General features: G+C 61.0%; 1 protein-coding gene across 1 annotated transcript; it reads left to right on the top strand.

Annotated features, from left to right (window-relative positions):
• Positions 1 to 377: 377 nt before the first annotated feature.
• SMG5 (SMG5 nonsense mediated mRNA decay factor) lies at positions 378 to 22443 on the top strand. The gene is made up of 22 exons (XM_074319136.1): positions 378 to 611; positions 3983 to 4081; positions 4615 to 4738; positions 5042 to 5198; positions 6915 to 7004; positions 7831 to 7920; positions 8516 to 8594; positions 10645 to 10770; positions 10867 to 10935; positions 11354 to 11562; positions 11993 to 12130; positions 12238 to 12819; positions 13825 to 14000; positions 14922 to 14997; positions 15603 to 15778; positions 16525 to 16683; positions 18811 to 18870; positions 19213 to 19372; positions 19756 to 19846; positions 20611 to 20685; positions 20994 to 21132; positions 21241 to 22443. Exons 1-22 carry the CDS (start codon positions 538 to 540, stop codon positions 21322 to 21324), a joined length of 3033 nt encoding a protein of 1010 aa, XP_074175237.1. The 5' UTR covers positions 378 to 537; the 3' UTR covers positions 21325 to 22443.
• Positions 22444 to 22868: the final 425 nt, after the last annotated feature.

Here is a 22868-nt window from a genome sequence, read left to right as displayed (position 1 = left end):
GTTTCGTGAAATTTTTTTTTCTAAAAAATTCTGACCGTAGTCTGAAAGAGACTCGACTCAAATGGAGTGAGGGGAGGTGAAGGGGCAGAAGGATGGATTATAAATGACCACCGTAGGACAAAGCAGAATCCGCTCCCGGCTCCTAAGCATGAGCCCATTTGCCCCATTGAGCTTAGCTTCACCCTTCTCGCTGGGCCCACTGTCCGTTCTCTAGCAGCTTTGTCAATAAAGTTTTTCGCAAGGGCTTGAAGAAGCCGGAAAGAGGCCATGCTGCCCAGAGTTAGTTCTGGCAACTTCCCGGGAGGGAAAGCGAGTTTCGCGAGATTTGGGGGCAGCAGGCCACTGGCCCGCCGCTGCGCAGCTGCTATCGCGAGACTTGGCAGGCGGGGGCGGAGTCGCGGGCAGCCGCCTCAGCGATGGCGGCCGAGCAGGGCCGGCGGCGGTGGCGGCTGCGGCTACGGCCGGAGACGGCAGTGGTGGAGGTAGCGGTGGGCGGCGGGGGCCTGTGACCGGAAGCCGCCCCCGGGCCCGGGCACCATGAGCCAAGGCCCCCCCCCAGGGGAGAGCAGCGAGCCCGAAGCAAAGGTCCTCCACACCAAGCGGCTTTACCGGTGAGAGGGGCCGCGGCGTGAGTGCAGTCGCGCAGGGAAGTGGGGGGACAGCGAGGGGCGGGGCCTCCAGGCGGGCGGGGCCCGGGTGCCGGGCTGGGGCGCGGGCGGTGGAGGAGGGTGCAGTTTTGGAGGGAGCGGGTGGGGGGCCCCGTAAACCGGGACGGAGCTGAACGAAGCGATTGGGTGGGTGGGAGGTTGGGAAGGAAGCACGTGGAGGGAGGGATCCCCACAGCGGGGAACTTGGGGCGGGCACCGAGCTCTGCGGTTTGGGGGTCAACAAAGGGGGGCGCTTGAGGGCTGCAGGGGTTGGGGAGGTGAGGGTGGAGCCAGAGGTGGAGGGAAACCCGGAAGGGATGAGCCCTCGGAAGCCCGAGGACTGAAACCGAGAGCCAGGGCAGGTCCTTCCTTGCCGCCTCTCACGGTGTGACCTTGGGCCTGGGCTTCCTCGTCCTTAAAAGGAGAGGTTTGGGTTTGCTACGCCCTGAAGTCCCTGATGGCCCAAAGTTTTGGGATTCTGAATGGAAGGAAAGAGGCTGGAAGACTGTTGCACTGAAAGGGCCCTGCAGGACTTGCAGTCCAGTGTCCTCAGTTCCCGGGAGCCCATTTCAGGGCACCTGGGGACTCGACTTCTGCCTTCCCCCGAGCCTCATGACTCTAGTCCTTTGCCAGGCCACCTCCAGTCTTGGCTTCTGGTTTCCGCAGTGCACCTCACGCTCCTCCTCGGCGTCTGTAGCCCTTCAGTCCTCTGTTGGGAGCCGGCCAGGATGCGTTCTTCCCACCCTGGGTCAAGGATATTTTGTGTTGGGCAGCTGGAACATGGGCTCTAGCACTGGATGGAAATAGAATGAAGCATAGAGACTCCGGTTGGGTTTTCTCCTTTCTGGTGCAGAGTAAGGATTGCGGTTTCCTTCGGCTCAGGCTCTGTTGAACAGAAGTGTTTGCACGAGAGATCGACCTTCGGAGCCTAGGCCCTGTCTTGGCAGTGAAAGAGTCAAGAGCATGTTGTCTTTTCCTCCTTTGAGTGGGCTGCGCCCAAAATAGAAAAGTGATCCAGCCCCGCAGCCCCTGGGCTCCCACTGCGGGCTGCCCCCAGGTGGCACGTGTGTCAGAGCTGCCTGTCAGACAGCGTGGGCAGTGTCTGCAAGATGCCTTGCTTGTCTCCAGCTTTGGTAAAGGCTCTGATCATCCTGATCACTCTCAAATCTAGTATTTTCTTCAAGCCACTACCTGCACAGGACTGATTGGCTTAAGCCGATGTGTGGCTGACATGTGTGCTCGTGGCAGTCTGCCTGCAGTCGTGTGTTGTCGGCTTTGAGCAGGGTGGGAATTGGAGGCAGCGGGTCTCTGTTTTTATAATTTATTATAGCACGGGTGGGTGGAGAAGGAACTGGGGGAGGGAGGTCTTGTGTCTCTGCCCCACATAAGTGTGTGTTGTGAGACTGGAACTGTTTCACTCTGAGCTTCAGTAAATTTGGGACTTTCCCACAATCTAACGGCTTACAGAAATGAAATTCTGAAATGTTTTCAGCTCCTCAGAAGACAGGCAGCTGGAGAAGGGATGCTGAAAGGGACACAAGCACCAATTAACTAGGCCAACGAACTGGTTTTTAAAAACAGTTTTCTTTTTTGACACTGTTCTAGGCCTGGGAGTACAGTAGTGAATGAGACACAAGACAGTTTTCGTGGATTTTGTTCTACAGGAGATTACAGTCGAGTGGAGGAGCTTATGGCCTGATGGGGAATGGAGCAAACAGTGCTGCATCCTCGCAGGTTTAAGAATTTGCAGTTAGAACTTCCCAGAATAGTGGTTATTAACCTTTAGAATGGAGGGAGCACTCTGGAGCCTGTCCAGAAACACACACACACACCCGCCCACATCTGTCTACAGACACTGAAGTTAAAAGCCCTGCCCTGGGGACTCAGCTGGCATAGAATAAATCCCTGACGACTGCCTGTGCCCCTGGCATCCAGGGTCAGGCTGGCTACAGGGCTTGGCTCCCACCTCTGGGCAGCCCAGCCTGGTTGGAGAAGTGCTGAGCTCTCAGGACTGCTTGTGAGAAGGCCTGATTGCCATTCCACTCACTGTCACTCTGCCCTGTATAGGGCAGCTTTTAGTACTGTACGCCCTGAGCCCCCACAGGGCGCCCGCCTGCTGTGGCCCACTTTCCCCAGTCCAGCAGCACGTTTCAGTCTTCTGGAACGATCCGGACTGTTCTGGGAATCATCACTCCCTGGGTACTGGTTGCTTTTGTGTCCAGAGCTGTGCCTGATTCACGTGTTGTCACAGCTGCTGTCACCCTCTGGATTTTACCCTCCAGAGATGACACCTACCTCTGGAACGTCTTAGCCATCCACCGAATTTCCTTGGCCTTTTCGCTTAGCGTCTGGTCTCTCCTCCTCAGCTTTATAACAAGAAGGGTGAAGGTCAGACTTACTGGGCACTTGCTATGTATGGGCCACTGTCATGAGTGCTTTCTGCATTAGCCACTTTAATCCCCACAAAATAGATGATAACGTTATTCCCATTTTATAGATGGAAGAACTGAGGCATAAGGAAGTTAGATAGCTATTTTGCCCAGGACCACGTAGCTGGTGAGAATTAGAGCCAGAGCCTACACTCTGTACTAAACCAATAGTTCGTTCAGCAGAATCCAGGAGCCCTTATGATGAAGCAGCTCAGGAACCCCCACCCCGCTTTCCCAGACCCACTATTCCAAAGCAGAACTCCACACTAGGAATGCCACTCCTTTATGTCAGAGATAAGAAGCCCTTCCGTAATCATTCATTCATTCCTTCACTAGTTGACTGCCCGCCATATACCAGTGTTGTCTATAGATTATTTAATCCTCACGACAGCCTCTGCAGTAACTGCATATATTATTATCTCCAGTGCTGTGGGTGTGGTAACTAAGGCTTAAAGAGTAATTTGCCCCAAGTTACAGAGTTAGGGAGGCACAGCCAGGGCTCCAACCCTAGATTTTCTGCCTGTGCTTTTTCCCCTGGGAGAGTCCACTTCCCGTGTCGCAGGGTTCCTCGTCCTTGGCACTGTCGATGTTTTGGGCGGGGTAGGTACTGTGGTGGGCTGTCCCGAGTACTGTGGGGTGTCTGGCGCACCCACTAAATGCCGCCAGCCACTCCTCCCCCTTACCACTCGCGTCCCAGTTGTGACCATCGGAAATGTCTCCCTCGTGGCCAGCTGTCCCCTGGGGGCGGCTGCTGCATGAGGATGGAGACGGTTCATCCTGTTTGGTGCAGAGCTCGGCCTGCTGCCTTCTTGTCCCCAGCCTGATTCGTGCGCCGTTGCTCTGGGTTCAGCATCAGCGTCCTGGGTGGGCCGTGCTCGCGGCTCAGCGGCCTGTGTCTCCCTGCAGGGCTGTGGTGGACGCCGTGCATCGACTTGATCTCATCCTTTGCAACAAAACCGCTTATCAAGACGTGTTCAAAGCAGAGAGCATTAGCCTGCGGAACAAGTGAGCTGGACACGAACCACAGGCCCTTACAGCTCCCCTACCTCTCTTCCCCCGAAAGGAACCCTGGCACCTGTGGACGCGTGTTCCCATACCTCCTGGCCTCTAGAAACGCTGTCACCTGTGAACACGCGTTCTCTCACCTCCCGACCCCGTGTACAGTGAGGGGCTAGGACGTCTCTGGCCCTCCTAGGAGGAGGCGGGGTCCCTCCCTCTGTGTGCAGCTTACACATTGGTAGACTGGTGCCATTTGAGTTGGGGAAGCGGCCATACTGATAATGAAAGGAAAGAAGGAGGGGATACAAAGGCAGAGACAAAAGGAGGGTAGGCTGCAGGGGAGAAAGTGCAGGTCCTTAATTATCATTCTCACTGCTCCCGTCTATGTTTTGGGGTGCCTCGTGCCTGCCGGGACTGCTGCGTCCGGTCACACTGACTGACCCTGCCTGTCTCTGGGGAGGCCGGGGAGTGTGTGTGGCGGGTGTTGGCAGGTGCCCCGCGAGGCCTGGGCAGCCCCTCAGCCTGCTGCGCCCCTGCAGGCTGCGTGAGCTGTGCGTCAAGCTGATGTTCCTGCACCCGGTGGACTATGGGAGGAAGGCCGAGGAGCTGCTGTGGAGGAAGGTGTACTACGAGGTCATCCAGCTCATCAAGACCAACAAGAAGGTGGGCGAGGCCAGGGCTCGGCGAGGGGCAGCTAAGGAAGGAAGGGCCAGCGCGTGCGTGGCTGGAGATGGGGCCCAGGAAGAGATGGCGGCATCTGGCGGAATTCGGGTTGCGGAAGGAGGGATGCCGAACCCAGATGGGGAGACCTAAGGGTGCGACGTGATTCCTGGGAGGGAGGAGGGGACAGGGGGCGAGTGCCAGAGCCAAGAAGAGAAGTTCATTTCCTCGTGAGATGAAAAGGGTTAGGGAGGGGGAACGGTCCCCCGAGCTTGTCGTCAGCCACGCCTTCCCCTCCTGTCCCAGCATATCCACAGCCGGAGCACCTTGGAATGTGCCTACAGGACACACCTGGTCGCAGGGATCGGCTTCTACCAGCATCTCCTCCTCTATATCCAGTCCCACTACCAGCTGGAGCTGCAGTGCTGCATTGACTGGACCCACGTGACCGACCCCCTCATAGGTCAGTGACGTCTCGCAGGGGGGCTGGAGCAGCCAGCACCTGGGCCTCCACTCCGTCCTCTCGGCCCTCAGCTCGGCCCTGCAGCTTGGGACCCGCCAGGAGGGCAGGATTCTCGCAAGACTTACAGATGTCGTGCGGTTTGGGTTTATGCAAACAAGCGTATGCATTCGGGTGAAGGTCTTAAGGGGAGACAGGCCTGCGTTGATCTGGGATTGCAGGCGGATGCGGAGTCGGGACGGATGGAATGAACAAGACTAGGTCTGGCACTAGGCATTTGTTTCTTCTCCCAGTTGGATTTGGCTGGCACTGTTCCTTTAACTTCAGAGGTTGTTTCCCAGGGTTTGATGAAAGTATTGACATTGACATTGTGGACACTCTTCCAACATAGGGTAGTCTCTCCAGCCACCTGACCGTTGTGCTGGCAGCCGTACTCGGCCTCCGCTTCTGGTTGGGGGCTTTCCTTAAGCTGTGCCACCCTTTAGATCCCCTCCCCTTCTCCCAACCCTTGCTCTCCAGGCCCTGCGCCCCACACGCCAGCTCCAGGCCCAGCCCTCACCAGGGCATAGACACTGCGTCAGAGATGGAGGTGCTTTAGGGGTGCTCGGCCACCCTTTAGGGTTCCTCCCCTCCTCCAACTCCTGCTCTGCACGCCCTGCCCCAGCCACGCCACGCCCCCTCAGCCCCACTCCCCCCTCAGCCCCACGCCCCGCCCTCACCCGGACATGGATGCAGCTCAGAGGCCGGGTTGTGTCCTTGCACGGCCTGGACGCAGTCTCTGGACAGAAGCACAACACTGCATTTTGTGCATTTCAAACAAAACAGCATTCATCAGAGACAGCGTTCGTAGGCTTTATACCAGATGGCTCGAGGATCCAGCACCTAAAAAAGGATTAAGGGCCCTTACTTACTTCAAAGGTTGATTCCCCGGATCTCCAGTTTTTGTCCTTCTGTTGTTTTCTCCATTCGGCCAGCTAAGAGGTGTCTCTCTAGCAAACACTCAAATGGGGGCTGCACACCCAGGAAAGCGGCTGCGAGGTGGGGTAGAATCGAGGGTTGTCTCCAGAGCCAGGCTGCCCTTGGACCTTCCCTGCTGTGTGACCGATTTCCTCAGCTGTACAGTGGGAGTGGGTGAGAGGGACAGTGAAGGGCCACCTCGCGGGGTCGCTGCGAGGCCCAGCCAGGGTGACACTGGAAGACACGAGGCAGGGCCCAGCACACGGGAGCTGCCCCCCAATACTCCTCTGACTGAACTTACACGGAGGTGTGAACCCAGGCACCCCATCCTCGGGCATGGCCAGCACGCCTTGTCTCCGTCACGGGCAAGCTCCAGGCAGCGGCCGTGGTGTCCTCTGCGGTCCTCGTCCCTGGAGCAGGGCTTCCTTCACATCCCGTCCTCACCCTGACCTTCCTCCTTATGTGGGAGCTTCTGCCCCCGCACCTGCGACTGTCCTGACACTTGGGCCTCAGGTCCTCTTTCTTTCTAGAAGCCTCCCTATGATGACGTCCGTGTGACTTTCCCCCAGGGAACCGTCCTGGGTTGAGGACCCCAGCCCTTCCCGTCCAGTTCCTTCCTGTACCGTGAAGGAGTCTGCTCTGTCTCATAAGATGCTGTTCCAAGACCAACCCTGGCTTGTTCCTTTCTCCACCCAGGAAAGGTGTCTCCCCGCAGGTAGGGGGCCAGGCGTGGGCTCACGGATCTGTCCCCCTCTCTCTCAGGATGCAAGAAGCCAGTGTCTGCCTCCGGGAAGGAGATGGACTGGGCACAGATGGCATGCCACCGATGTCTGGTGTACCTGGGCGATTTGTGTAAGTCTCCACCTTCCGTTCTCTCTGTTGTCGGGGCTGCAGGACAGGCCCCAGCTGCTTCCATTGTAGGTGCCACCCTTCACGGGGCTGGGGAGCAGGAGGCGTGGTTTGGCCTCTGAGAACTTTCCATTTCATCTGCTGAAGCAGAGTTCCCTCCTTTTCATTGCTCTTCCGTGAGCTGGAGAGAATCAGTGAGTACAGGAAGCAGGAAAGTGTCCGAGCTTTGGGAAAGTCAGGGTGATAACTCCGTCTTAGTAGTGGTTTGGGAAGATACCAGTTTCTCCTCCTTTGGGGTTTTCTGTTCTCTCCATGGACTCCTAGAGGAAGTGAGAGCAGGCCTCAGGGAGGACTTCCTGCCTGACAATGTTTCTCAGTGGAAAAGCACCTTCTCCCGCTCTCCATGGCCCCAGGTCGCAGTCCTGACAGACAAGCATGGTCCTCGGGCTGGGTGCTGGCCTCCGTCCCCTCCCGCCCCAGCTCCTGCGGGCCCCCAGGCAGTGAGCGCAGACAGTGCTTCCCTCAGCCACCCCCCGGTGCCCTTAGCCGTGACGTGCTCCTGCGGCCCCCTTCACCAGGAGGACATCACTAAGAAGGGCCTATTTACTTCCCAAACACTAAATACTCTATGTCTCAAACTTAGCACGAGGGAGAGAGTTGAACAGCAGCCATGCAGATTTAAGGCTGTGCCAGAGGCCCAAGCAGCCTGCTTCCTGGCTCAGGTGTCTCCTGCCCGGGCTCCTGTTACAGCTCCTCGGAGTGGACGCCCAGGTGAGGGGAGGTTCTCCTGAAACGTGGGCCATGTGTCTTCCTCCTCTGTCCCCTGCAGCCCGGTATCAGAATGAACTGGCTGGCGTGGACACTGAGCTGCTGGCTGAGAGGTTTTACTACCAAGCCCTGTCGGTAGCCCCCCAGATTGGTAAGTGCAGCCCCTCTGGGGCCTCCCAGCCCAGCAGCATTTTCCAGGAGGAGGACGACGCCATTGAGGTGGCAGGCAGGCCGTCCTGACTCCCCTGGTCGCTTGTGGTGCATCCTCTGCCTTGTAACGCACCCTTGGAAGATGGTAGAAGGGGAAGAGAAAGGGGAAAGTCCTGAACTGAGAAGGAGGGAGGCAGAAGGGAAGGAAGGGAGAGGTGGCGTCCCTGTCGCTGAGGTCTGTATAGAAAGGGGAGACAGTGTCATCTGCCCACAGGAGGCTGAGGGAGAGAAGGGACTGGGCTCTGTCGCAGGGACAGATGGGAGCGGCGTGTAGGAAGGAGAGCTCAGAGTGAGGGACCAGGCTGGGGGGCAGGATGGCCCCGTGCAGCTGTCAGCCTTGGGGGAGCCACAGCTGCCGCTGAAGGAATGGTGCCCGTCAGAGCTGCAGGCCGGGCAGGAACAGACTGATCGGAGGGGAGTCTGTGGCCGCAGCCCCAGCTCTGCTCCCACGGGTTCTCTGATGCCGCGCTGTGGTCGGGCCAGGCAGCTTCGCATGTGTCTATGGCTCCAGGCGTGGGGCTTCTCTTTCTCTCCAGGAATGCCCTTCAACCAGCTGGGCACGCTTGCCGGCAGCAAGTACTACAGCGTGGAAGCCATGTACTGCTACCTGCGCTGGTGAGAACGGGGTGCTTGGCTCGCCCCAGCCCTGCGCTCGCGCCCCGACTCCTTTCTCTCCTCCCTCCCTCCCTCCGCTAGCTCCTGGCTGAAGTAGGGAGGGGAAGGCTAAGATTGCGGGGTCCTTCCCCACACAGCCCTGCTGCTGTTTACACAGCCACCTGCATTTGTAGGCGTGGGCAGCCGACACTGCCGTCCGCTACCTCATGCAAAATACGGGACGGCTGTGTTGAAGGAGGAAGTCAGTTTGAGAGTTGAGAACATGTTACCAGAGTAGCCTCTGACCAGAACCTCGGATTGTAGAGCTTGAGTGTCTCGAGGGGATGACAGTTTGGGGGGCCAGCATAACAGCAGGCGGGTCACAGCTTCCCCAGTCTGACACTCAGCTCTGGGGAGAAGAAGCATTCTTTTCAGGGCGCCCGAAGTTGATTAGGCTCAGGGCACTGAGTCCCCATCCCCACATGCACATGAGACTGACAGGTGAACCGGGGTGCTGTTGATTGTGACTAAGAACGGCCAGGGAGCTGGGAGACGCACTCTGGCCCCCTGATGAGGGCTCATGCCTACGTGAGGACCACGTCATTCTCAGAAGAGGTTGTGTCGTGAGTTGGACTTCAGAGCAAAGGGACGATGTGGTCTTCATAGCGCAGGTGGTCAGAGCGGAATGAGAAACGCTGGGTTCTGACCAGGATTCCACGATCCTGGGCTCACCTGGTCAGGAAACCTGGTCCCTGTACGAGTGGGGTGTTCGCTCCCAGGGTGCCCCTTCTTTTCTGATCAGTACAGACTGGCCCCTCGTGCCGCTGTATTTACCTCTCAGTCCAGTTACCAGGCTTTTTACCTTCTGTTGCCTCTTTCCCACCACTCATTGGCTTGTCCTGGACCCCCCCCCCCCCCATCACATTCACACCATGATTTAGGGTGAGTCACTTCCAAAGAGCCCAGCATATCCCCATTCGGGGGGTACCCGCTATGCATAAGTCCTACCCTGCGCCCTAACTCACCTGTCTCGTGGTCTGGGGTTCAGGCGTCTGGCAGGGCTCCGTGGGGCCGCTCTCTTGGTGGCACAGCCTGAGGTTAGTCACTGGGGCTCAGCAGCCCTGGAGGTCTCAGCTGGACCCTGTCACTGGTCTCAATCTCCCCCTGTGGCCTCTTCCTCAGGGCAGACGGCCTTCTGACATGGTGACAGAGACACACACACACACACCACCCCACCCCACCCCCCAGTGCATAGCAACCCGGGAGCCTGGGGAGTAGAATCTGCCAGTCACTTGTTCAATATCCTGCTGGTCAAAGCAGTTGTGTGGCCCTCCCAGCCCCCTGCCCAAGATTTCATGGTCCCAGGAGACAGCCCACTCTCAGTGGAAGGAGTAGCCAAGAATTTGTGGCTACCTTTAATTCACCACAGACGTATTTCTTCTTTTCTGTACCTTGCTTTTCATAATTAAAAAGTTGTTGAAGAGAAAAAAGGTTTAAATGTACAGCGCACTGTTACGGTGGAGCCAGACTTGGGGGGGCGGCCCGGCTCTGCCCTGTGTTAGCTGTGTCACCCGGACAATGCTCGCTCTCCCGGGCCCCGTTTCCTCATCTGTGTATGTGGACAGTAGTGGGGTGCAGCGCCTGACACATAGTGGGTGCTCAGTATATATTTGCGTTTGAATGACCGTTGTGAGGCTCAGCTGAAATAGTGTATGTATATGTCCTTGCAGAGAGGAGGTGCTTGTTAAACGCTACCTCCTAAGTGCTAGATGCTTAAAAAAGAAGAGTGTATTTCAGGGCTGGTAACTAAGTTAAGTTTGTAACAGAGTAGGATTGCTTGTCTCCTTCCTAGATGCACAGGAGATGTAGGCGTCATCCTCACTGATGAATCCGGAGGTTACTGTGTGTGTTTTCTTGGGAGAGGGCTTCCACCCGAGTGTGTGTGGAAGGGGCGGCTGGGGCAGCCCTACCTACCGCAGCCCTGTTCCCTAGAGCCCTGGTAGGGCCACCGACATTTCCCCTCCCCCGTCTGCCCTGCCAAGACTCAGCAGCCCGCCTCTGTCTCCTTCAGCATCCAGTCGGAAGTGTCCTTTGAGGGGGCCTGTGGGAACCTCAAGCGGCTGTATGACAAAGCTGCCAAAATGTACCACCAGCTGAAGAAGTGCGAGACCCGGAAGCTGTCCCCCAGCAGGAAGCGGTGAGGCTGTGGGAGGGAGCAGCCCCCCTTCTGCAGTTGGTGCTGTGGGACCCGGGGACTCAGGCCACTCACCGTCCCCTGGGCTCCTCATTTCAGATGCAAAGACATTAAGCGGTTGCTGGTGAGCTTTATGTATCTGCAAAGCCTGCTGCAGCCCCAGAGCAGGTGAGTGGGGGGCGGGGCGTCAGCCACCATCTGTGGGCCATGGGCTGAGCCGAGACGGGGTGCCAGCTTCTGTTTCTGGGGCACACCTCTTCCAGCCAGTTAGCCTGTCTTGACACCCCTCCCCGTCTCGCCCAAGGGTTCTGTGCCCGCTCTCTGGGCAGCTCTCCTCTGGCGCAGAGTGGGCTCTCCCTGGACGTGGAAGGAGCGTCTGAGCGGGAGGAGCACGGCAGCCCCCTCCGCGCCTGCCCTCCCCGTGCTGTCCTGTGTGCTTGGGGATCAGCCCAGCCCTGCGTCCCCCTGCTGCGCTCTCTGGTCTCCCCGCAGGACCCCGCAGTCTTGTGTCTGAATCCCGTACCCCCCTCTTCTCGCCCGCCCCTGCCGCCATCACTGACCCCCTGTTACTCCCACCCCTCCCTAGCTCTGTGGACTCGGAGCTGACGTCGCTTTGCCAGTCGGTCCTGGAGGACTTCAACCTCTGTCTCTTCTACCTGCCCTCCTCACCCAACCTCAGCCTGGCCAGTGAGGAGGACGAGGAGCACGAGAGTGGATATGCGTTCCTCCCGGACCTTCTCATCTTTCAGATGGTGCTCATCTGCCTTATGGGCGTGCACAGCCTCAAGAGAGCAGGTACCTCTCCCGGTGCCTCTGGGAGCCTCGCTGCTGCGGCCCCGCTGGCTGTGGGCAGGCAGGGCCCGGGCCCAGGGCCCTCGCCACGAGTGAGCTGCCTGTGAGTGAACAAAGGCAGCGGCCCCCTGCGTCCCCTCCTCACCCTCCCACAAATGCACGGCCAGGCCGGCCCGGGCAGATACAAGCGTCTGCTCTGCAGAACCCCGCTGGCGGGTGTGTGTGGAGCCAGTTGGATGTGGAGGTGCTGGGTTTTGGGAGGGGCCCGTGTCAAAGCCAGGGCAGATGAGACGGGCCGGGAGGGCGCTGAGGAAGCACCGCGAGCTGGCACGTCGAGAGCAGGATGATGGCAGAGCTGGGACAGGGTGTGGCCTTAACGCTGAGGGTGCGACGTCCTCAGGCTGGGCCCTGACGCCTGCTCCCCTGGCTCTAGGGTCCAAGCAGTACAGCGCGGCCATCGCTTTCACGCTGGCCCTCTTCTCCCACCTGGTCAACCATGTGAACATGCGGCTGCAGGCGGAGCTGGAGGACGGCGAGAACCCCGTCCCGGCTTTGCAGAGTGATGGCCCAGGTGTGGGGGGCGCGGTGAGGGGCGGGGCGGGGGCCGGGCGGGGTGGGCGCATGGGAGCAGGGTCTGGGACACCTTCCAGCTTCCTGACTAGCCTGTTTCAAACACAGACGAGCCGGAGGGCAAGGAGCCCTTGGAGAAGGAAGACGGCCCAGGGGCCGAGCCCCCTCCCGCAGCACCTCAAGCAGGCGAGCTCAGAAGGAGCCGGAAATTCTCCCGCCTGTCCTGCCTCCGTCGCCGCCGCCATCTGCCCAAAGCCGGGGACGACAGTGACCTGAGTGAGGGCTTTGACTCGGACTCGAGCCGCGACTCAGCCCGGGCCAGCGAGGGCTCCGACAGTGGCTCGGACAAGAGCCTTGAAGGCGGGGGCACGGCCTTTGATGCCGAGACAGACTCGGAAATGAACAGCCAGGAGTCCCGATCGGACCTAGAAGACATGGGGGACGAGGAGGGGACACGGTCCCCAGCCCTGGAGCCCCCGCGGGCCAGGCCCGAGGCTCCCGAGGCCGTGAACGGCCCTGTGGGCCCCAGCGAGGCGAGCATCGCCAGCAGCCTGCGAGCCATGTCCACACAGATGTTCCAGCCCAAGCGCTGCTTCCGGCTGGCGCCCAGCTTCAGCTCCCTGGGGCTTCCGCCCTCCGAGCCCCGCTCGCCCTGTGTCAACGGGGATGTGGACAAGCCCACAGACCCAGGTACGGGGCCTCGGGGGACCTCCGACCCCGCTGTCCTCCCCAGCTCCCAGCCGTCCTGCTCTCCTGGTTTCGTTCCTCCCCCTGCACCCTGCCCAGTGGGTGTGGGGCGGCCTCCCCACATGACTTCCTCCCCGGGGCCATCCCAGGTCCCACAGCTCCTGAGCTAGAAAAGCCAGCAGCAACCAGGGCAGGTGGGTTGGAGTAAGACTCCTCTCTGAGGGTCTTCCCTGTGGAGGGGACACCTGTCGCCGGCAGCCAGCATTGGCGGAGCCTCTTGGTGGCCTTGTCGCTCGCCACTGTGCCTGGCACTGCCCTGGTCACACTTCTCTCGCTCCGAGCCTGCCGCTTGCTGATTCTTACTTGCCCTGTAAATTTTAGCTGAAAAGTCACTTTGTCTGGGACTTCCAGGGCGAGGTGACTGTCCCTTCCTGTGGGCTCCCATAGCCTCTGCACCTCACAGCTTCCAGCCCTTTCCCAGTCACGTGAACTTGTGACTTGTCTGTCTCCCCAGCTAGCCTGAGAGCCTCTTGAGAGCAGGACAGCCTGTTTTGGCCTCAGCGCCTGGCATAGGGAGTGGGGCACTTAGGAAATAGTGAATGAATAGAAGAAATGACGCTGGTGCTCGGAGGTGGGGCGGCCTGCTGTGTTCTGAGCCGTGGAACAGGAGCCGGGAGCTGGAAGTGGCTCCTGTGCCTGTTGCCCCCTCCTGCCGCTGCGGCCCCTCCCGCCTGCCCTGCCTCCCGCCCCGGGAAGCACAGCTGTAGGGCAGCCTCACACGTCAGCACGCGTCTAAGAGAATCGTGTTTGAGAACGGCGCCAGGCTCTTCGCTTAAGTCACCAGTTAGACGCTAGTGGGCCTGGAGAAACGGGGCCAGGGTCTGAGGGGATCTCATCTTCCCCCCGAGAGCTCAGCAGTCGGGTCAGGGCGGGCATGCTCCCCGCGCACAGCTGAGCTGTCACCATGTGCCCTTGGTCGCTTAGCCTGGTGCCCTGTCCCCACCCCAGCCTCGGAGGACAGCTCTGAGTCCGAGGGCAGTGAGTCCAGCGGGCGCTCCTGTCGAAATGAGCACAGCGTCCGGGAGAAGCTGCAGGTGCTCGTGGCCGAAGGCCTGCTCCCCGCCGTCAAAGTCTTCCTGGACTGGCTGCGGACCAACCCCGACCTCATCATCGTGTGTGCGCAGGTGGGTCGCTCCGGCCCCTGCCCTTGGGCAGGTGCCAGCGGGGGCGCGGCAGCAGGGATGGTCTGGCCAGGATGGCAGTTCCGGCCACACTGCTCTGCGCTGGGTTCCCCCTCTCCAGGAAGAGCAGGCTTGACCTCTGCCCTGGAGGAGCCTGTGGCCTGCGATGCAAATTGTGTGGGTGGGAAGGGGAGCTGCATGGCCTGCTCTGTACCCCCAGCGCCAGGCGTAGCACCTGCCATTAGGAGTCGTGCTGACCATGTGTTGTGTGTTCAGTCCCGAGAAAGGAGGGGACGCTGAGCACTGACGGCAGTGACCGGTCTGGGGAGCATTGGGGCTTCCAGTCCGTTGTGGAGGTGCCTCGCCCACAGCCTGAGCCACTGGTTGGGGCGATGGCAGCCTTCTCCCCGGGTCCGGAGTTTCCGGGGGGAGCCCCTGGCGCCTGGAGGCTGGTTTCAGTGTTTCTCCTCCAGGAGCACACCTGCCCTGTGCGGAGGTCCCTTCTCCCGGCGGGTCGTCCCCTTCCCCAGGTGACAGTGCTCAGGGCCAGGCACACCCTGGGTGTGTGCTCATGGTGGTGACAGTCTAGTTACTCATGCACTTAGTCATTGGGGAGCGTGCTAAGACAGAGCCGTGGGCATGGAGGGCGGAGGGAAAACGGGGCTCGGTGGGGAGAGGCCACCACCAAGGTCAGGATAGTCCCTGCTGTGGCCACGCCTCCTCTTCCTGGGAGGCCTTCTGCTGACGCTGAAGGCTGCCCTCCTTCCTCACTGGACCGGCCCCCTGTTCCCAGGTTCCCCACTGCCCCCGGGCCTCTATTGTTCACTTCTTATCAGTCCCTCCAGGCTGGTGACCAGGGCCCCAGGCCCCCAAGTGTAGTGCTCTGGCTCACCGTCACCCCACGCTGTCCCCTCCCCCCCCCAGAGCTCTCAGAGTCTGTGGAACCGCCTGTCTGTGTTGCTGAACCTGTTACCAGCGGCTGGCGAGCTCCAGGAGTCTGGTGAGTGAGTGCGGCCGTGGCACTGCTCTCCTCCCTGCCCTCATTGGCCCCACGGAGCCTGTCCCCCTTCCTGGTGACCCAGCCCTTGGGGTAAGGAGGTTAATGGCATTCACCACCCAGCCTGCCACACACAGCGGTCATTGTGGCCTTGGCCTCTCGGGTTTCTCACCCCAACACCGCCCCACGTGGGCAGGTGGCCTGGCCTGTGGGGGTGCTCCCAGGGGAGGCAGTGGCAGGGCAGAGCAGCGGCCTGAAAGCCAGCCCCGGGCGCTGGTGCCGCGCTGGTGCCCTGCTCGTGGGGAACCGTTCTTGATCTCGAGCTGGAAACCTCCCGTCCCAGCACCTTCTGCCAGGGCTGTTCGTTCCTCTGTCTGAGGCCCCTCCTCACTCCCATCCAATGTGCTTGCCCTGCAGTCGGGGGCCTTCCCAGTCCTGGTCCCCCCACCTGCCTTGCTCCCCCGGCCTTCCTGCTCCACGCTTCCCGAGCTCCGCCTGGCGGCCCCATGTGTCTCTCTTTCCTTTCCTCCCTCCATCCCTCCCCATTCTGTCTCATCAGCCTGGGGCCTCCCCCAGGGCGTGGTCTCAAGGGTCCTCTTTCTCCCCAGGCCTGGCCCTGTGTCCCGAGGTCCAGGATTTCCTTGAGGGCTGTGACCTGCCTGACGCCCCCTCCAGCCTGCTGCTCCCAGAGGACACGGCCCTTCGGAACCTGCCTCCCCTGCGGGCTGCGCACCGGCGCTTTCACTTTGGCTCGGAACGGCCGCTGCTCAGCACCTTAGAGGAGGTGAGGCCCTGGTGTGTCGGGCCAGGCGCTGCTATCAGTCCACGGCAGCAGAGCCGGCTCAGGCGGCCCCCCCTCGGGCTGCAGGCTGTGCGTCCTTTCACTCACGGAGCCGTCTGAGCTGCCTTCCTTCTTGGCAGGGTGGCTGCCCTGCACGGGTCTGCTGTTGTAGAACAAGCCTCGCTCTTTAGGCCCCTTTTGTGGGGACCAGAGCACGTGGGTTATTAGGGCTTTGAAATCTTCCATCTTTTCTGCTGTGGGCCCAGCCTCCTCTGAGCTGAGTGGGAAGCAGCAAAGTTAGAGCTGGAAGGGAACGTGCTGCCGACTTGGTCCAGTGACTTTCACCCTTGAGTCTGTCAGCACATGGGCCATCTGGGGGCAGCTGGAGAGGCAAGCAGGCCCCCCCGGCCTCCTTTCCAGCCAGAGCAGCTTGGCTGTAGTCTGGTTAACATATGAGGGTTCTGCATAGGGTTGCAGCTGATGGGGAAGAAGGGGTCTACTGACTAAGATGGAGGGGTTGATACCGTCTTGTCCCCCATTTTGCACATGAGGAACAGATGTGGGGAGGTGGCAGCAGGAGCCAGGTACCCCCCTCCAGCCCGGTGCCCGGCTCTGGGCCTCGGCATCTCCATGCCCACCGCAGGCCACCAGCCTTCCCGAGGAGCGCCACTCGCTGAGGGGCAGGGAGGCAGGTGGCAGGGGCCCTGGCAGTGGCACCCGCTCAGCGGCCGGCTCGCATGTCCCCACAGGCGGTTGTGCGCGTCTGCTGCATCCGCAGCTTCGGCCACTTCGTCGCCCGCCTGCAGGGCAGCGTCCTACAGTTCAGCCCGGCCGTGGGCATCTTCGTGAGTGCAGCCCCGTCTGAGCAGGATGGCCTGCTGCAGCAAGCGCAGGCCCAGCTCCGCATGGTGAGTCACCGTGACACACCCACCGTGTGCACCGAGGAGCCGGGCCAGGCTTGGGAGTGTGATGTGGCCGGGCACTGGGGGGGGGGCTGGGAGCAAAGCAGCCTGGCAGCCTGGCACCGGACCTGTGTCCACTGCTGGGGCTGAGGGCCGTCTGTCACTTCCTGGTCTGTGCATGGAGGAGTCACCTACCTTGCTCAGCTACATTAGAATCAGCTTTAGGGACTGTCGTGATGATAGAGTGAGTGAGTGCCTGGCACGTGATCTCGGGTGTGTGCTCAGAGGGGCGGAGACAAGCTGGAATGCAGTGGAGGGGCACTGGTGTCCGTCCCACAGAGGCCCGCGAGGAGGGTGTGGCCTGTGCTCGCTCCTGTACACTCAGTAAGTCCTCCGTTCACACTCACTGCACGTCTGCCCTGCTCAGACCCGGCTGTACCCCAGGCGCTGGGGCTGCAGAGCGAACAAGACGGGCCTTTCTCTCTGAGGCCAACACTTGGCGGCAGCAGCCTGGCTTCCACAGTGGGGTTGGCACAGCCCTGGGCGCAGCTGGCACCGATGTGTTGGGGGTGTCTGACCCGGAGGCACAGCACATGCAGCTCGGCAAGCCCCAGGCTCGTCTTCACCCCAAGCCAGTCCCCTCCTGTGTTCTTCCTGGGGCCCCCCTCTCTGAGCACCCCTTCCCGCGGGTGGTCTGTTGGGCTGGGAGGGCACCGTCTCCCCAGAAACCCCCTTCCTGGCTGTCTTAAAAGCAAGGACATTTTGTTAAAAAACCTTTTGTGTTAAGGCCTTTATTGTTTTGTAGGGGAAAACACAGGGGGTTACAAAAATCATTACGGGGAAGTTAATCACAGGGCTGCAAAAGTGCAAGAGGTTTTGTAGGCGTTCCCCCAGCCTAAGTTCTTGACTCCTCCTGGGGGGCAGGGGTACGTGCGAAGCCCTCCCGTGTGGTGCTGGACAGCACAGGCCAAGCTGGCCGTGGCCGTGGCCGGCTGGGGCCGTTCCTGCTCATCTGTCACTTACCAAGAGTTCTGTGTGCCAAGCCTGGTTGGCACGGACATGTCATTTCACCGTTGCAGCAGCCCTGTGAGGTGGTGCTGACACCCTCGTTTTATAGACGAGGAAGTGCAGGGTGACAGAGGAGAGGGCTCAGCAGGGCAGGTGGGCGCCCGAGGCCGCTGCTCCTGCTTGGGGCTCCAGCGTCTCTCCCCTGCAAGACCTCGGGGTCCCCAAGGAGCGCGCTGGCCCACGTCTCTAACTGCGGGGCCAGCGGTAGCAGAGCCTGGGTAGCAGCTGCTGCTCCTGGGCCCAGGTGGACCCCACGCACCTGCGTGGGTCTCTGGGGGACTTACCCTAGTGCCCCAGCCCCTCTCTGGAACACGGGGTCAGGACTCCAATTCCAGCTGAAAAGGAAGATTTCCGGGCTGGCTTTATGCAGGGAGGAGAGGGCACCGCACATCCTCGCTGGTCTGCCCAGGGCTGTGGGGCAGTGGGCCTCCTGGGGGCTGTGGCCAGGATGCCTGAAGGGGACACGGCAGTGTGCAGGATGGGGTGAACCTTGCACAGCCGGTGTGTGAGTGTGAGAACCAGTGAGGAGGGACGGCAGGGCGTCGCACTGGTTTCCCCACTGCTGGCTGTTTCCTCTGCCAGAGTCCCGCCTGCCTCTGGCTGTGTGTGCCCTTAGTTAGTGTCCCTCAGCCCGTGAAAGTCCCTTGGTCTCTCCGAAGAGTATTAGTCAGTTATTCTGTAGGGTCCCTCAGAGGGACTCTGCTTGGTGGCCTCATGCTCAGAACGAGGTGGCACTCCCACGTTCTCATTTTAAAGCACCACCCCGATGACGCCAGTCACTCGTCACAGAGCCTGCAGTGGCCCCCCACGTCCTGTAGGGTACGTCCCCACCTGGAAGCCCTCCCTGTCCACTGTGTTAAGGAATTCAGCCTCATCCAGAGACCGAGGAAAAGCAGCGCAGGGCTGAGGGTGGGCGTGCTAGACACCAGGCCGCTAGAGAGCTGGCTGAATAGGGCCAAGTCTACTTCAGTCCCAGAATTCCTCTCCGTCTTGATTGCTGGAGAAAGGAGTGTGACCCCAGGAAGTTGGCCCAGCCTGAGCTCAGCGCTGATTTTCCCCTCATAGGCACAGGAGGAAGCTCGGAGGAACAGGCTGATGAGAGACATGGCCCAGCTACGACTTCAGGTAGGACGACTTCAGGTAGGACGGTGGCAGACCCAGATGCTGCTCCTGCTCTTCTTACCTTCATTGCCCAAAGGCCCGGTGGAGCCCCGCCCCCCCGGCTCAGACCCGCCCCCTCCTGGCCTCTCAGAGCCTGGTCCCTACGCCCCTTCTCCGTGGATCCTCTTGCTGCCTCCACGTCTCTCTTCCTCATCTTGTTCCCTTAAGCCTTGTTTCTACTTCCCTCCAAGGCCACTGGCAGGAGGAGCCCCCTGTGCCCTTTGGCAGCAGGAAGCGCCCCCATAAGAGCCCCCTTGAGCCCCGCCCTCCCTGCCGGCTGCTCCATCTGCTGCCTTCTCTCACCAGCTCGAGGTGTCTCAGCTGGAGGGGAGCCTGCAGCAGCCCGAGGCGCAGTCAGCCATGTCCCCCTACCTCGTCCCCGACACCCAGGCCCTGTGCCAGCACCTGCCTGTCATCCGCCAGCTGGCCGCCAGCGGCCGTTTCATTGTCATCATCCCACGGACAGGTGAGCGTGTTGGGGATGTGGGGGACACTCTGGGCTTGGGCTGGGACCCTTCTCTGGGCCGTTCACACAGCGGCCTTGGTCGAGTCCTTGCTCCTCTGAAGCTCAGCCCCTTCATCCATGAAATGGCACGACGGTCTGCTGAGCCTCGCTCAGTCCCCGACTCAGGATGGTTGGAGAAACATGGCACATCTCAGGGAAAGAAAGCACTTGGGAAACTGCCCAGCACGTGGCGGGCAGGTCACTGTGGAAGGACCGGGCGCCCTGGGGGAGGCAGCGGCCCTCTCGTCCCGCAGGGCTGGGCGAGTGCAGGTCCCCAGCAGAGCCCCGGCCACCGCAGTCTGAGCTCCCTGTCCTGTCCTTCCCCGCCCCGCCTTGCCCACCAGTGATCGACGGCCTGGATTTGCTGAAGAAGGAGCACCCGGGCGCACGAGATGGCATCCGATACCTGGAGGCAGAGTTTAAAAAAGGAAACAGGTGAGTGTAGGCCTGCTGAGTCCCGACCGGCTCCCAGACCACGGGTGCTGTGTGTTCCTTGTTACCTGTGCGTGACACACACTAGCTGTAGGTAGGTCCCTGCTCAAGGTTTGTTTACTGCCTGGGGGGGAACCAAAGATATAATTAGAAGTCCAGGTCTTAGGTGCTGAAAAAGAAGTGACCTGAAGAGCCAGGAACCCTGTGGGGTCTCTGACCTACTGTCCCTCTGCCTCACTGCGGGGAGGGCAGGGGAGCGGACACCCCCCCTGCCCATCCCGTGGGCACCTTTACAGGGGTTTCTCTGGCGTTAGGGTTGGGACGCAGACACGGTCAGGTCTGCAGGGTGGGCAGGCGTGCCTTCCTGGGGCTGTGGGGGCTTCCCACCCCCCACCGTGAGCTGAGGGCCCCACTCAGGCCTTTCCTTCTGGCCTCCCTGCTGGCTGACCCCCCACCAGCCACCGGCCTTGCCTGGCCAGGAAGCTGCACAAAGCCCGCTTGTCTGGGCCTTGTCCCCAGAAGCGTGGCTTGGAAAGCATCTGCTCCTGGCTCCCAGCCCCTCCCCCGGGAGGAGCCAGGACTCGATGTTATCGGAGGAAAGCGAGCTGGGCTCAGAGGCCAGCAAACTGCGAAATGGCTCCCAGTGATGGGAGAGACGTGCCCCCTCCCGCCCCCTAAAACCAGGCCTCTGAGCCACAATGGTCCGCTTTGTGTGGGGCGCCCGCCCTCCTCTGCCCCCCATCTTCACTCCCCCGTGTCCTTTGCAGGTACATTCGCTGCCAGAAGGAGGTGGGGAAGAGCTTTGAGCGGCACAAGCTGAAGAGGCAGGATGCAGATGCCTGGTAGTTTTAGCCCCGCCTCTCTGCCTTCCCCCCCACCACACACACACATAGGGGACAGGACAGGGGGACAGGGCCAGCGAATTCTGAAACTGGTGGCTGACCCGCCCAGGGCCCGGAGGTGCTTGGGCTCTTGCCAGCCCGCTCCCCACAGCCCATCTCCGGTGCTGGCTTGACCCGCTGCAGCCCTGGCTGCCTGGTTTCTGTCACTCAGTTGGTGCCCTCCCCGTTCCTGTCCCCAGCTTCTGTCCTGGGAGGCCTGGCGTTTCGGCCGAGCTCATGCCGACTGGCCTCCCTCCTCTCCCCACCAGGGCCCTCTATAAGATCCTGGACAGCTGCAAACAGCTGACTCTGGCCCAGGGGGCCGGGGAGGAGGACCCAAGTGGCATGGTGACCATTGTCACTGGCCTTCCACTGGACAACCCCAGCGCGCTGTCAGGCCCGATGCAGGTGGGTCACGGAGGAGGGGACCCCTTCCTCTGTCATGCCCCTTTTCCCCAGCCTGCCCGCAAGGACAGGAGCTCAGACTGTCCCCATCTGTCCCACCCCTGTGCACAGGCAGCTTTGCAGGCCGCTGCACACGCCAGTGTGGACATCAAGAACGTTCTGGACTTCTACAAGCAGTGGAAGGAGATTGGTTGAGACTGACCCCCAGGCCCTGCAGTGGGGCTGACTCCAGATCTTTCCTGCCCTCCCTGGCAGCCAGGACCGCCACCTGTAGTCACCCCACCGCACGCAGACTCAGCACGCACTAAGGAGGGAAGCCCCGCAGCACGCAGGCTGAGGGAGGGCTCCGGGGGGGTGCGGTCCCCGGTTGCCAAGATGATGTCAGGAACTGAGGAAGGTGCTTGGGGCAGGAGAGGCCTGTGGGTCCTAGTCAGCCTTCCTGCCTCAACCCCCTGCAGTCCCCAGGGGCAGGTGGCAGGCATGGGTGTCTACGTGTCATTGGAAGGGTTCTCGGACCTCTGAGGGGAAGGGACAGCAAAGGGGCCTCCTCCCTCCCCCAGGACACGAGGTGGTTGGGACTAGGAGTTTGCAGCCACCAGCCCTGGGGGAGAAGTGGGTAACCCCACATAGCTGGGTGGCTCTGCAGACCCTTCCCTGAAAGACCACCTGTCCCCACTTCCCTGCAGGGGCTGGGCAGCTCTGGGGCCTTGGGGACCCTTGAGGGAGAGGGACCTGGAGCTGGCTGCACCAATAGCAGTCGCCCCCCTCTGCCTCTGCCCCCGTCTCGCTCCCAGGGCAGGGGGCGGCCCCAGCAAGGGCCGCGGGCAGACTGGCCTGTGTGCTCGAGTCCTGTGCCCAACAGTCCCAGTCACCGCTTTGTGCTCTTGGCTGCTGTGCTGGGACGGGGGGTGCCAGTGAGAGGAGAGGGGGTGCAGTGAGGCCACCACCCCGACAGGATCAAGGAGAGGCCCCTGGAAGTGGCCGGTCAGGGGGCTCCCCTACTTGGGCTTCCCCAGCCCCGCGGTGGAGCTGAGCGTGGGCTCGCTTCCGGAAGGGAGGTGACTGGGGAGCAGAGCACGAGTGGCTCAGGGCAGTGGGCAGGGCTGTGGGTGGCACTTGGGCCAGGATTGCCTGGGCCCCCCCTTGGGCTGGGCTGGGCTGGGGGTCTCAGCTCTGTCCCCACCCCCAGCGCTAGTCCAGCTTCCCAGGTTCTCAGGAGCAGGCTTCCTGCCTCCTTCCTCCGAGACGGCGCCTGGGACAAGCTGGCAGGGACTGAGACAAGCATCACTTTATAATAAAAGACCCCGAAGCCCACTGTGTGTCCTGGTGTCTGTCCAGTCTCGGGGGTGGGAACGGCCTGCTAGAGCGGCCTTTGGAAAGGTTCCTATGAGGGGCCCATTGAAGCTGCAAGTTGGCGATTGCAGCGAACCACCCAGAGGTGGTTTTGTGACAGCCTGTCGAGCCCCTTGGCCGTGTGTGTTGAGCCGGTGCCTTCAGGTGACGGTGAGAACAGGGCTTTGAGGCCTCGGAGCTACCAGGGGCCGTTCTGCAGTCTCCAGCTGGGTCGATGGAATCAGAACGGCCTCCGGGGGATACGGGGTGGGCCTCAAAGCCAGCCCAAATCCTCAGCCTGTCCTTCTGCAAGGCCTGGCACCTTGAGTGTATCACAGTGAACCTGGCAGGTCCCTTGAGGCACAATCAACACGCTAGAGGCCTTTGCCCTGGACAGAGGCAGTGAA

This window comes from Rhinolophus sinicus, linkage group LG14 (genome assembly GCF_036562045.2).
Source record: "Rhinolophus sinicus isolate RSC01 linkage group LG14, ASM3656204v1, whole genome shotgun sequence".
NCBI lineage: Eukaryota > Metazoa > Chordata > Mammalia > Chiroptera > Rhinolophidae > Rhinolophus > Rhinolophus sinicus.
The sequence above is the reverse complement of the archived record's forward strand: the minus strand, read 5'-3'. Positions and strand labels throughout refer to the sequence as shown.

Bases quoted from the DNA above. Each gene is read 5' to 3' on its own strand.
- SMG5 (XM_074319136.1), top strand. From the start codon at position 538: ATGAGCCAAGGCCCCCCCCCAGGGGAGAGCAGCGAGCCCGAAGCAAAG. The intron at 10,936-11,353 runs GTGAGTGGGGGG...ACCCCTCCCTAG, and splicing joins CTGCTGCAGCCCCAGAGCAG to CTCTGTGGACTCGGAGCTGA. The intron at 21,133-21,240 runs GTGGGTCACGGA...CCCTGTGCACAG, and splicing joins CGCTGTCAGGCCCGATGCAG to GCAGCTTTGCAGGCCGCTGC.